Source organism: Diospyros lotus, chromosome 8 (assembly GCF_014633365.1).
Source record: "Diospyros lotus cultivar Yz01 chromosome 8, ASM1463336v1, whole genome shotgun sequence".
NCBI lineage: Eukaryota > Viridiplantae > Streptophyta > Magnoliopsida > Ericales > Ebenaceae > Diospyros > Diospyros lotus.
This window is the reverse complement of record NC_068345.1, coordinates 38039982-38055020: the sequence shown is the minus strand read 5'-3', so window position 1 is coordinate 38055020 and position 15039 is coordinate 38039982. Positions and strand designations below refer to the sequence as shown.

At 36.7% G+C, this 15039-nt stretch overlaps 1 protein-coding gene across 1 annotated transcript; it reads left to right on the top strand.

The window, feature by feature from the left end:
* The first annotated feature begins 3987 nt into the window (after nt 1–3987).
* Nucleotides 3988–14789, top strand: LOC127807481 (protein STICHEL-like 3). Its single transcript, XM_052345351.1, is given in 7 exon segments — nt 3988–6774; nt 6776–7021; nt 9817–10036; nt 10400–10963; nt 12553–13063; nt 13642–13705; nt 14535–14789. Coding segments are annotated over 7 exon segments (3456 nt in total). The 5' UTR covers nt 3988–5013; the 3' UTR covers nt 14625–14789.
* The last annotated feature ends 250 nt before the right edge of the window (nt 14790–15039 follow it).

The following is a 15039-nucleotide window of genomic DNA, read 5'->3' as shown; positions in this document are numbered from 1 at the left end:
TATTATTTTTACAAAGTTTCCTACCGAGAGTACTATTTTTGCAAATTTCCCCCCTGGAAATGGGATGGGCGCGTGGATCGACGAATCTCAATTTTACCCAGCAAAGTTTCAATATTTGCCCATTTGGCTGACCATTTGTATTTTGGATAAACTACAAGGACACCCCTTAAATAAATAAACCATGTGATGTTGTGTCATAAATAACTCATAAAATATTATTTAATTCAAATGTATTCAAAACTTATTTTATAGTGAATAGTTTTGTGTGAAATAATTTATTATGAAATTTAATATATAATAGTTCTTAATTAAATAATGTTTTAATAGTTATTTGGGACATTACTGGGAGTGTCTTTGACTTGCTAAACAATTTTTTCCTCAGCTAAGTTTGGATCACTTTAGTAGAACTAAATTGGCCGTAAATGTGATTAGGACACAAGTTCAGTAGTAGATTAGAGGTAAATTTCTATTAATTCATCATCATTTCAAAAATACTTTCCAATTAGCATTTTGCCTCTAGTCCGTTATATAAAGGGTTCATTAAGCATGATTAATGCAAGAAACAACTTTCACATATGGCCACCAATGCTATGAAACAACACAAGTTAAAGATCACATCAGACACTTCAATTGTTACACTTTTAGTCTCTCGGTGTATATATAAATAATATATTTTGTTTATGTTTATTTCAATTTGAAATGGGGTTAGATGTCAGGCATAAGTCTTGAGGCGTTGAAAGATCCGACTCCGGCAACGACATGGGGGGAATGACTAACACCTACAAGTACTCTAATACTCAAGTAAGTATGAGAATTGACAGTGTAATAATAGAGTTAGACAAAAACATATATTGGCATGTGATCAGGCTAGCTTGTATACGAAAAAATGAATAAAGAAGTCCATTTACATGCATGCTTGTCTCAAGTGTTGCATAGTGATTGGATTGTGATATTTGGCGCTAATGAAGCTCCCTAATGAAGGTGTGGTACTGACAGGACCAACAATAAATGCAAATGAAACTTGCAATAAATGCGAATGAAATCTATAAGAGGCACGAGAGTGTTGTAGGTATAAAAGTGATGATGATTATTGCAAGCAGGTAAATGGGTTGAGATTGGGTTGGAAAGCTGGTAGAGATCTTGGGCTTCTACCGGGCCGAGTTTGATTAGGCTAGTACGATCCACTTTACAATTGTGATAAAAAAATTGATTGTTTTCACGAGAATGTTTGGTTATCTAACATCACACTTTTGATTTATTTCAACTTAAAACATAAAAATGCACTGAGCTTTGAAAACATTGTAAGAAACAAAATCATTCCATTCAATTTTATCATTTTCATTTTACTTTATTAATTTTTATTTAAGTTAAATGAAATAAAAATTAAAAATATTGTTTTATTTTTCTAGGAGCTATCAATTTTTTGAATATATGTTCAATATTAACTCGTGTTATTGGTAAAAGGGAAATTATTAGTAAATTTACAACAATTCAAACATTTCAATTGTTGGTAATAAATTGCATGTCAATACTTGAATTAAATATTAAAAATAATATAAAATAACATAATATTTTTAAATTCACATTATAATTTAATTAGACCCTAGCTATAGGGTTGTGGAACTTATTGTTACCTCAAACTCATTGAATTTCATTATTTTTGTTGTAAGAATGGTTGGATTTGAGGATGAGTTACGAAAGTTGCTTAACTTTGAAATTGTCATAATTATTCGTTCTCATAGTTATTGATAGGTGTTAACTAATAGTAGCAAGTGCTATGAGCTCCTTAAAGAGCCCTTGAAAGAGTCTTCGATGTTTAATAAAGTTGATGTGTCACAAGACTTGTCAGCGATCACAACGGCCTTTAAGGTTTTTTGATTTTTGAGTTTACAACACATAAATGATCAAAAGGCATATTGGGATATCTCATGCGCAAGCTCTCAAATGTTTAAGTCAGATCTCATCATTATGCGAAATGGGGTATGTAAATGAGATGTAAGGTGTGTTATGGGACTTTCATAATGGTTGAGAGGTTTCAGAAAAGTGAAGGGTATTTGAAAAGATTAGGATGGTAGATCTAGAGTATTGGATCTTACTTAGATTTGAGTTTTCGGGGTTTGGATTTGGGGTCTCAAAGATGTAGAACCAAGGGCTATTTATACTAGGCAAATGACTAGGACATGTGGCATGCCTGCACATGGAATGCCCTTTTGGGTGAGAGGCATGAGTCTCGAGTCCCTAGGTTAAGATCCAAAGGTTGAAAATGAGCTTTCAAGGATGAAGAAGGGTTGGTTTCATTATGCATGTTCCTTTGGACAAGCAGGCCTCAAAAAATCTTCGATAGCCTTCAAGTATGGCTAAACTGGAAGACCCCTACTACTCACATAAGGTACCTTCCATTTTCTGTTATTTGACTTTTCTAAATGATTCTGTGTCACAACAATAACCCTTTTGTCATTAATTGGTTTGATAACCAAACATTATATATCAAAGAATAGGAAATTTTAGAGACATCATATCAATCATATCATGAGCATAAAATTGTAAGTTTTTATTTACAACAGTGCTAATATTTAAACAATCTCTTATCTCAAAACTTTTACATTTAATTAAAAAAATAGTAACAAGGCCAATAAAATTCTAACAAGACATGAAATTAATTAGTCCTCCTCCCCCCACTCCCCCCCAAAAAAATAAAAATAAAAAATAAATAAATAACATTCCCACTAACTTTATTTATTTGCTTGTTGGGTAAGTGCATGAGGTGGACCATAATATAATTGGAGATAGGGCACATTTGTCTGTCCAACATGAGTTTGTATAACTCATCAAATTGGGACAACCCTTCCAAGGACTGGTCAAAATAATCAACACATCCCTTTCAAACCCACAACACTTGCACATCAAATAAGTGCAAACATTTGATGTATGTCTTTCACGTAAAATTGAGTACACATTTTTGAAAGCTTAAAAGATTGCTTTTGTGTTGCACAGTCTTAAACACATAGATACCTTCTTTAATATTGCACGAAATATATTATTTTTTGGATCAATTTATGTTGATGGCAACACCTAAATGAATAAAAGGTTACTCATCTAATAAGTCAAATGCTAAACTAATTTTTACGAAAAACATTTATTTACAAACATAATTGCCACAAAATTATTTCAACGGAAGAGCCCAAGCCCCAAGGCGGTTGGGCCCAGCCAACAACTCCAGTGATAAGTCCATGATCCGTACAGAGAATGTATAGGGTATTTCAACGGGACGGACCCTTTTGGTCCCCCGGCAAAATTGGGGCCGTTTATGGGTTTGAAATTTTGTTCTTGCTCCATAATGAAGGCTGAAATTTTCTATTCATTGTAAATTTATTTTATGACATGGCAGGTTCCAAAAATAGAAAAAATTAAGGCTTCTATAGTTATATCGGGTCATTTTTTGTAGAATAAAAAAAAAAATTAATGCATATTAAGAACAATAAGTCAAATTTATTAGTATCTACTTTGTCAAAGAGTATTGATAGTAGCAATGTAATATAATCAATTATTTTACTTAAAATTTTAAATAGTACTATGTGGACTATTCAATTAATAAAAAGATAGAATTCAAATGTACATGGTAATTTGTAAAATAATTGTTCAAACTCTTTCTATTGTTGACTAAACTATTATTCAAACTTTGTGTTACTTAACATGAAATTAGAAAGTAAATTTACAACTATTAGGGTGATATTCTAAGTAAAATGAAAATTGGTGTCTTTAAAAATATTTCAAATTTAAAGTTGCATAGTGACTTAGTTAATTATCCCAAAAGATTACATCAAACCTAAAGATAAATGGGTTACTAATTTTGTCACTTAGCCTAGCAACAAGACTTAATCAATAATAAATGTAGAACACAACTTGAAAATTTGAATTTTGCTACAATTTATTCTCTAAAAGTGTAAACAAACATATGTTTGTGTCCAAATGATGCTCGGAGAACTGGACGCACCGCTTTTGGCCTTGTCTACCGTCCTGCCCTCTCTCTCTGGCCCATCTTTTGCAAGCACCAGCCCTCTCCCCTCCTGTCTCTGCAGAACGCTTTCTCTCTCTAAATCTCACTCTCTCTATAAACCGCAGTCCACAGTCAGTTCGCTTTCTACACAGCTCACTTGCCCTTACTTGCTCTTTACAGCTTCCATCGTTTTCTCGAGGGAGCCTCTCGTGAAGTACGTGCCAAAGCGTATAGGCAGAGAGAGAGAGAGAGAGAGAGAGAGAGATCTGAGATTTGATGATTGAAACGGGTCGCTTGCATCTGATTCAGGTCAAGTGAGTGTTCTCTCACCTCTTTCCTTTTATTTCTTTCTTTCTTTTCTCCACCCTTTCCGGTTTTTCGCGTTTCGAGTACCCATTTGATTTTTCTCTGTCATTTCGTCAAAGGAGCAATGGTCTCTTTGGGGTACGTACAAGAACAAACGCTGAGAGCTGCTATTGGTTAATTGCTTCGAAGGGATTGCTTCTTTTCCCTTCAGTTTCTCTTTACTCAGTGGCTCGCTTGTACGAGCGTTTGAGTTCTGTTTATCCTATAGCAAGTTCAGATGTAGTTAGAAATACTGCTTTCTTTTGTCAAGTGTTTGAATTTGGAGCTTCCAAGGCTTGAACTTGGTGGTGTTCTGCAAATTGCTATACCTGATTCGAATGCTAATTGTGAGACTTCGCCTTGGGCAATTTTGCTTGAAGGATTTGTTCCTCTCGGGGTGGAGTCGCACTGGACTTGAGGTTGTTTTTCATTGTGGAAGTTTATGCCTTGTTAATGGCTAGGCAATGTGGGAAACTGGTAGCTTGGATTTGGGCTTCGATTTTGGATTTGATACACCATCAGTGGGATATTACTGATGCTTATTGTTCTAGTAATGTCATAATCGAGAAGATTTAAGGGAGGTGATAAATAAAGAAAATGCAATATTCTCTGGTGTCTTCGTGCCTTAATCTGGGAAAGTTTCTGCTTTTGGACCCATTTATGCGCTGATCATGACCAGGGCTGTTCGTGACAGGATATTAAAAGATGTGAATGGTAATATTAGTGATCATCTACGCAATCATATTCATTTGACAAATTGTATTCATCTAAAGAACCATATGCATAAGCAAAGTCCTATATTAGCTGATAGATCACTGATGAGGGACCTTGTTGCCCTTCAGAGATCGCGATCTCTCAGGGATCCTTCTGCAAGTCCACCCTCATGGCATTCTCCTTCGGTCATTGAACTTCTTTCTAGGAGGTATGAGAAGGATTCCATGATGGTTAATGGGAGACGGTCGGTTGGCATTGAACGCCATGCAGATGGTAGGTTGGTGTTGGGATGCTCACCACTCTTAGATGGCTTACGGAGAACAGAAGGTTCTGTTGGTAAGTTAAGTGGAAGAAATGATAGGGCTGCTGTAATGAGTGAAAACAGTAGTAGAAGTAGGGTTTGGCAAAGTAGAGTTGACGAGCCTGCACAAGATGGTAATGGTTTGACTCATGGTATTATTCTAGGGAACCCCAACTCTAAGGATGAGAAGATGAAACAAAAAGGGAAGCATAGAGTTGATGATCACCTGAAGACCCTTTCAGAACAGTTGAATGAGCTTCGAATGGACACTGATGATATAGCATCATTTCAAATCCATGTTCACAGTAAGCACATCCAAAATGAGCAAACTGGTGAGGAAGCTGAGGCTAGCATTCGTGGATACTCCAATGGACTGAATAAGGGAAAAAGGCGCAAATTTCGTGCCACAAAAAGAACTCGGACTCTTAAAGCACCAAGAGATTCTGGGGCTCAAAATGAAATGTCGGTTGCTTCAAATTCATTAGGTCAAAGTTCAGCACTTCCAAAGTACATCGAGGAAGGAGAAGAGTATGACATGCAGAATGTTTCAAAGGCTCCTAGAAACGGGTGTGGAATTCCTTGGAATTGGTCAAGAATTCATCACAGAGGAAAATCTTTCCTTGATATGGCTGGAAGGAGTTTTTCTTGTGGTTTGTCTGATTCTAAGTTAAAGAAAGGTGGTCCAATTCCTCAGGGGGCAAATGTTTCTAATATGCCTCTGATGTCTGACCACTCAAGTGTGTCTACTAAATCTGAAGCAGAAGCAATGCCTCTGCTGGTGGAGGCATCTGGATCTCAGGATACTACTGATAATGCTGCTTGGGCACATGACTATTCTGGGGAATTAGGTATCTATGCTGATAATCTATTAAAGCAAGAAATTGATTCTGACCTTGCTTCAGAAGCTAGATCTGGTGATCGGCTTAAGCTTAGAAGGCATCAGAATGGTAGGCACCAGAACCTGACTCAGAAATACATGCCAAGAACCTTCAGAGATTTAGTGGGGCAGAATTTGGTAGCACAAGCTCTTTCAAATGCTGTTGTTAGAAAGAAGGTTGGCTTATTATATGTGTTTTATGGACCTCATGGCACGGGAAAATCCTCTTGTGCACGCATATTTGCCAGAGCTTTAAATTGCCAGTCTTTGGACCAACCTAAACCTTGTGGGTTCTGCAGTTCTTGTGCTGCATATGACATGGGTAAGAGCCGAAATATAAGGGAAGTAGGCCCAGTCAGTACTTTCGACTTCAAAAGCATTATGGATTTACTTGACAGTATGATTGTTTCTCACTTGCCATCTCAATACAGAGTGTTCATTTTTGATGATTGTGATACTCTATCTCCTGATTGCTGGAGTGCTATATCAAAGGTCATTGATCGAGCACCTAGGCGTGTGGTTTTTGTCCTTGTGAGTTCAGGGTCTAGATGTTTTGCCTCATATAATCATATCCAGGTGCCAGAAATTCTTTTTTCCAAAATTGAAAGATGGGGATATTATCTATGCTTTGCAACGGATTGCAAGGAAAGAAGATCTTGAAATTGATAAGGATGCACTTAAACTAATTGCATCCAGGTCAGATGGATCTTTGAGAGATGCTGAGATGACTCTTGAGCAATTGAGCTTGCTTGGGGAAAGGATCTCTGTTGTCCTGGTTCAGGAACTGGTAAGTTATCTCATTTGTTGTGCAGGTAGTTAAGTATTACTATTCCAGATGCCATACATTAGGAATTATTTATGGGTTGTTTAATGACTACTGCTGTCGAATAATCTTGCTAGCTAAGTTGGTGTTCAGCTAGAGATGTTTTTGTTAATTTTCAGATGTTGAATTTCCTATTACAAAAAAATATATAATTACTCTGTTTCTACTACCTGGAGTTTTTATCACTGTTGCTCTCTAAGTACATAGTTTTCTTTCTATCTGATGTCAAATAATACATCTTAAAGTGGCTACAAATATTTGGTAGGACTATTCTTAGATATACTGCTTTAACTGCTTATTGTGCATCTGCTGCCCATTCTGCTTTGTCTTCTGTACTGCCTAGTTGTGAGGGTTGATATGACGATTATATATGTTGCTGATAACGGTTTATCATTAGTTCATATCAGCTATGTTAGATTATTATAGTATCTTTGAGTATATTTTCTAGCATCTTTGAAGATTCAGTTCATAACTTATCCTTAAAAAGATTTACCCTTTATGTCAGTGAGAGGAATTTTTCCTTTTCATTTCAGACTTCATAAAGTTTTAGATGATCTCTCATATCAAGTGGTTAGGTTTTTCACATAAAGGTTTTGTCCCCTTGAGGTGGTTTGTTTGTATTCTTTTGTTACCTATACAACTTCAACACATCAAGCCTTTCCTCTACCATGTAGGGTTGGTTATAAGAATTTTAGCTTTCCATTCATTTCTATGGCCTTATCTTTTGAAAGGCCCATATAATTAATTTAAACCTAAGTGTCTTTGACCAAATTTTCCTCCGTCTTCCTCTACCTTTTTTTGCTAAATACTTATTTTATTCCATCTACTCTCCTCATAGGAGCCTCTATTGCTCTATTTCTCATATTACCAAACCATATTAATTGTGTGTCATGCATCTTATCTTCAATGAGAGTCACTACAACGTATTACGAATGGTCTCATTTATAGTTTTTGTTGTGAAACCAAATTGTATAACATGGAAACACAACATAGGTGGGGCCATTAACAACAATATCACAAGCCTTAATTCCACTAGATGGGGTTGTGAGCTCTCCAGTTATCTCTATCCGTACATTGGGGATGTTCTTTTAATTATCTCTATCCATGGCATATATTTTGTAATGCCATTATATCTCATGCTATGCCTAAAAGTTCTTTATCAAATTCTCTTGGTCTTTTTCTACCTCTTTGCTGTAAATTTCTTCTATTAAATTCACTCACTTCCTAGGTTCATCTATTTTTTTTTTCCATATGTCCAAACCATTGTCTTACACATCTTATCTTTTATAGGTGTTGCTCTAACTTTATTAAGAATATTCTTGTCTCTAATTCTGTATTGACTTGATATCCACCATAATATGCTCGTCTCAGTTATGCCTCTATTTCGCATATATTAGTACTTAATTGGCAAACATTTGAGCTATAAAACAAAATAAAACTTATTTTTTTAGCTTTAAAGGGATTTTACGATTGCATAAAATGTCAATTGCATTTCTCCAATTTAACCATTCATTTTGGAGTAACATACTTTGTTGTTGAGAGTAAAAATAATAATATGACAAATAAAGTTACCCTCCATCTAAGCCCTCATTTGTGGCCAGGCTTCATTGCATAATTGGCCCAAACACATACAACAATTTTAAATATTGGGTTAGCGATGAGGTTTGAATTCAAGACTTTCGCTTGCCTTACCGTATTAAATTTTTAACTACCACTTCATGTAAAAGCTTAAACTTGTGTATAAAGGGTTAACTTTTTCTTTTATATTATTATTTTTACTCTTAACATGTTGATTCTGTTTATTTTTTATTATGCTAAATTATATGCTGTTTTGGATAGTTCAAGTTTCTTTGAAGGTTCGTTTGTTTGGGGGAAAAGATTTTCTTGGAAAACACTTACCTTGTTTTCCTGTGTTTGGTACTGGGAAAGCAAGAAAGTTGAAGGTAAATCATTTCCAGTCAATGGAAAATCAAGTGTTAAAATGTGGAGCCTTCTAGGAAAATGACTTCCTGACTTGAAAAGAGGAAATCACTTTCTAGAGAAAAGCAACACCTTTTCCTCCTCTCTTTGTCAAGCTCCTCCTTGCTCCGCCTGGATCGATTCGCCTCTCTTCGTCTCCGTCAATCTTTTCCTGCATCACTGTACTTGTTGTCGTCTCCATCGGGCTCTGCCTCTGTCCGTCTCCATCGAGATCTACCTCTCTCAGTCTTCACCTATGTCAGGCTCCACATTTGTCCATCTTTGTCGTGATCCGCCTCTCTCAATCTTTGCCTGTGTTGCCGTCTCTGTTGCTCCACCTCTCTTTGTCTCTGTCCCACTTCACCTCTCTCAGTATCAGTCTATGTCTCCGTCACCGTTGTCATCTTGCTTTGCCTCTCGCCGACCACTATCCGTAAGTTTTTATGTGAAATATGTAACTTAGCTGTAGGGAGGTTATATTTCACCTTTAAACTTAGACGTAGTTACACATTTTTAGTCTGAGCCACAATGAGTAAAGTATAACTACTTAATTGGTTTTATTCCTCTGTGACTGGAAGGTCATGTGTTTGACCCTACCTCAGCAAAGCAGAGTGTGTCATGCATTTGGAACACCCTTTTTATTTGTGTTTTCTGTTCACTGGTTAATGTTGTGAATATTTTCCATCTACAAAAGAAATGTGTATTGTTTTAACGCGGCACATCACACGATCTTTTCTTGACAATTTATTTATTTGACTGCTACCTTTGATTTCTCTGAGATTAATGTATTCTTTTCACAGGTTGGACTTATCTCTGATGAGAAATTGGTAGATCTTCTTGATTTAGCATTATCTGCTGATATTGTTAGCACTGTGAAGAATCTGAGAGAGATAATGGAATCTGGTGTTGAGCCATTAGCTTTTATGTCACAGCTTGCTACAGTGATCACTGATATACTGGCTGGTAGCTATGATTTGAAAAAGGAAAGGCCTAGAAGGAAGTTCTTTCAAAGACAAGCTTGTAAGTTAAGATTATTTGGAATCAAATATTAATGACCATGATTGCCTAATTAATTGATTTTGATGTCACAAAATTACTTTATGAACTACACTTGGAGTAATGATGGTGATACATCTTAGCCTCTGTTTATTCTGTGAATTTTAATATTGAAATGGTATGGGTCAGCAACAAGAATAAAGGCTACAAAGATCAGCAATTGTAATTTTTTAGTCAACCTGAAGCAATTCTTTTTCCTCCACAAATATCATTTCAAATAAAATCTTTTTGTCTTTAAATTCCAGGGCCTTCCTGAGTTGGACTACGAAATGAATTTATTTTCTTTCATCTCTTCTCCAACTAATAGAAAGACCTTGTTGGTTTCAGTATCCAAACAAGATATGGAAAAACTACGTCAAGCTCTGAAAACATTATCTGAGGCAGAAAAGCAGTTGAGAATGTCAAATGACAAATTAACATGGCTAACGGCTGCCTTACTGCAACTTGCTCCTGATCAGCAGTATATGTTGCCCAGTTCTTCTGCTGACACTAGTTTCATTCAATCTCCATTAGTACCAAGCAGTGCTGCTGCAAGAGAGAGGCCCAGGAAGATCAATGAAGAGCTTGCTGGGATCCCTAAAACCGAGAGAGGATTGCCAATGCATGATATCGGGATAGAAAAACTTCAAGCTGGACATTCTAATGATGCTTATCAAAGGATGAAAGGTAATGCTACAGATAGGAGAAGACTTGTTGCATCTGGGATTGTTCCCCAACAGGCATTCACACTATCTGCTGATATGGATAGAACAAGTGGCAGGACATTGTCCTCTGGAGTCCAGAAGCAACTTGAAGAAATTTGGTTAGAGGTGCTTGAAAGGATTCAAATTAGCAGCTTAAAAGAGTTTATGTACCAAGAAGGGAAGCTAATTTCAGTCAATTTTGGTTCAGGTACTTCCAGACATTCATTATCATATATGTTAGAAAATTTAACTGTCAAGTTTTGTCTTTTTCCTTAGTTTTTTCTTTTTTTGTTTGCCAACGCATGCGTGTGAGCCCAGGGGGGAGGGGGGGCATTTGTCGGAAGCCATAGACTCTTTGAGACCAGATTTATTTGTGGGATTCAATCTAAATTCATGGACAATCAAGATTTAATGCTTTCAATTTCTATTTTGGTTATTTATGTCCTGTTATCAACCCTTTATTTTCTTTCTTAGTTAACTCTTTAATCCTAAGAGTCTCTCAGTCCTAGCCTTCACCTACAAAAAACTACCTTGTTCTATTTCTTCAAATCAGGTTTAAGAAGTTTCAGCTTACTAGCTAAATGAAAGCTAATTTTGGAAAAATTCTCCCTCCAACCGTGGACAATTTCTAGAAATAATTATGTCCCCAATGACAAGAAACCTTCTTCTTTAAGCAACATATTTTAAAACCAAAAAGGAGTTGGTCCCAATCTAGAATCCCACACCAAAGCTATAGGAGAATGATCAGAGATTGCACTGACAGCCAGTTTGAACTGTCAGAGAAATGTTCCGACTCTGGGGACAAGGGAAATCTATTGATATGGGAGATGGAAGAACTGCCCCTGGAACCAACGCAAGAGTATGGCCCCCCTTAGAGCAGGTCGTCCATCAATCTCTCCTGCCTTATGCAAGCAGAGAAGGTTCATTGCTACATTAAAGCTCATTTTTGGACACTTCTGATGGAAGCCTCACCACACTAGTGGAACTTTTTTCAGTGGTCTGGGTGGAATCTGTCCTGTTCATAGACTGCATAGAGTTTGGAGTTAGTTTCCTGTTGCATCATGTGGACCCTTGGACAGAGAAGGGGGCTATGGAGGGAGTCAAGCTGTTTGTCATCTTTTTGAATGGAATTTCAGTTCCATTTTTTTTTGTGGAAAAAGGAGGGTAGCCTTCTGCCCTCATTGCCTTGAGTCTTTTGTTTATTATGTTGATGATTTATTCATGCCTGTAGATGTATAGGTTTCTCTTGCTTAGGGGTCATCACCCCTCTTTTGTACATGATTCGGCCCCATAAGCTGTTGAACTCTATTATATGTTGCTTATTCAAAAAAGAAAAAGAAGCATCAGGTTCGACTATAAGGTAGACCTTACTATAGTTTGTCCTTTTTTAATCTGACCTCGAAGTGCTAAGTTTCATTTTTGGAGGCTGTAGTTGCAGAATAGCCAGACCATTTTTTGTGGAACATTATTGAAAAAGAATTAAAGAGGATATTTCATAATGTTCATGATACCATACTAGACTCTTGGAATTTTGCCTGATAATTAGTTCAAATCCTTATATTTTCTGTTCTGGTGTTTGCGTTGTGCCTGTTATTGTGTGGATGCACCTATTTGCTATGTTCAGAATATGCATTGCTATGTTCAGAATGTTTTTCCTCTTTGCTTATTAACTGAGATTTTACTTTGCTTGGCTTTCACATTGATGATACATCTTTGATCGGCAATTTAAACATTTCTTTTCCCCAAAATTCTGCAAGGCTTCTTCTAGTCTGTCTAATTGGTTAATCTTTCTTGTAGCACCAACTGTTCAGTTGATGTTTAGTTCGCAACTAACAAAATTGAAGGCGGAGAAGTACAGGGGGCACATGTTACAAGCATTTGAGTCTGTTCTTGGGTCCCATCTGACAATTGAAATAAGATGTGAATTCAGGAAAGATGCAAGGTCCGGGGTTGATACGAATACAGGGGAAGGTTTAAGTCAAGCTCAGTTGTTGCAGTCTGCCTCAGTTGGAATTGGGAGTGACATTGTTGGAGTTGCTTCTCATGGAGAACCAAAAGGTAGTGAGCATAATGATAACAACAAACAATTTGATAGAAGAGATCTGGAAAGTGCTTGGACAGGAGAAGCAGAAGCTTCGCAGAAGAAGTCTACTACAGCTTCTTTTGAACAAAGTCAGAGCCTGAGCATTGTGAGAAGCAAGGTGTCCCTTGCACATGTAATTCAGCAGGCTGAAGGGAGCACACAACGAAATGGATGGTCAAAACGCAGAGCAGTTTCTATTGCTGAAAAGCTTGAACAGCAGAATCTGTACGTGTTATTGTATTCTATCTTGTTTGTTATTTTCTGTTTCATCTCTTAATCGTATAACTTTGCCCTGAGAGGGCTCCTGGTTATGCCAATGACTAGAATGTTAATAAGTGACAAGAAACCTGTTATCTTACTGGGACAGTAGAAAACAGGAAGAGGCTAAAGCTCTTGAGTGATAGAAGAAGTTGATGTGATTATGTTAGAGCCACGGGACATTTGGGCCAATTAGTGAGTGCACTGTTAGACTTGATGTGGGGGGATTCGTGCGTTGTTAGCTTTACTGAGAAGTAATGTTGAATCCATTTTGGTGTAAAAGTGTTCAGGGTTTTTGTGTCAAATTTGATCTTATTTAGCTGCAGCTGCACATTCCTTCTGTACCAATAGAAGTGTCTACTTTGAAAAGGTGTACTTGCCAAGGAATAGAAATTTGCTACTATTTGATAAGGAGTAATGTTGAATGCATTTTGGCATAAAAGCCACCTGTGTACTTAGTTTGCAAAATGGATGAATTTATCTTTCATGTGGATTATTAGGTTCACGAACTTTGAAATAGCTCTGATATTTCTTGGTTTCTACAGGAAACTGGAACCCAGATCAAGAAGCTTGCTTTGCTGGAAGGCATCTAGAGTAACTCATCGGAAGGTAATCAATTTGTCATGATCTTTGTTCAAACTTTAGAAAGTCTAACACGAGCCTGCCTGAAAATAGAAAAGAAAGAGAAGAACAAGAAAAGCAAACATTAGAATCCCATTTTTTTTTTTGAGCTGTACAGTGATTAGATTCTTTCTTGAACCTTTCTGTGTCCATCTTACTAGTTGTGTAATGATTTGAGTCCACTTAGAATACTAGGGGTGCACCCATTATTGTAACTGTGCAAAAAGTAAAACACGGCAACATGTATTTCATGGATGTCTATTGGGTGGATATGTTACTGTGTTTCTTTGTCAATATTGAAATTAAAGGAACCACCTCATGGTACTTTTCCCTCTTTTAGCACATAGTAATGGTGGCTCAGGACTGATCTGAGTGAATAACAAGCATAATAGATTTAACTAGTATCCTAACAAGTCATGTCTACTGCATGCTGTATGGAGTACCAAGTATTCAACAAGAGCCTTGTTTATTTGAGCTGATCAGTCATGGGTAAGATTCTTTATCCTGCATTTTTCGTAAATGTCTTTATTTTACAAGTTTGCGAGTCCACATATAGAAACTGGTACTAGCTGGGACTGAATTGGCTAGGCTTATGATTAACTGAGTACTTTCTGTGGTAGACTTTGTAATCTAGGATCCATCTTTGGCCTTTTTTGTACATTAGAACCATTCTAGTAGCTGTAGGTGGAATCTGTTTCTCATTTAGGTTGCCCGTTCTAACTTTTTTGTCCACCGGAAAATTATAGCTTTTGTCTGCAAGATTAATTGTTATTTTGTAATTTGTTCCCCATGATTCATTTGAAGTTTTCTTGTGCAGTTGTCGAGTTTAAAGATTCGAACGAGGAAGCCACAAACTTTGCTGAGATATGTCTCCTGTGGAAAGTGTCTTTCTAAGTCTCCAAGGTAGACATAGGAATCATACTGAACGGCCCGGAGGGCTCTTATGCAAAGCTCAGTTAGCTTTTAGTTGTATTTATTCATTTTCCTCTTGTTTACTAGGTCATTCCTGACTCAGTTAATAAAGAATAAATCAGAATAGAAGAAATGAATTAGTGCAGCGTCCTTTAATCAATTTCATTTGTTTTCTTTACAATCCTTATCTTATTATCCCATTTCCTTGCCTAATTGATTGCATCGTCCTTTCTATTTATGTTTCTTGTCATAAACTATGAAATATTGGATGCTCTTTCCTTTTGCTAGCTGAGGATATATGTCATGCTTTACATATGGAAGTGTTTGCCTTATGATGATAGTGGTGCGTGTTGCTGCTAATGTAGTGATTACACCTTGTAGGGAAATGGTATTCTTACACAATTTTTTAT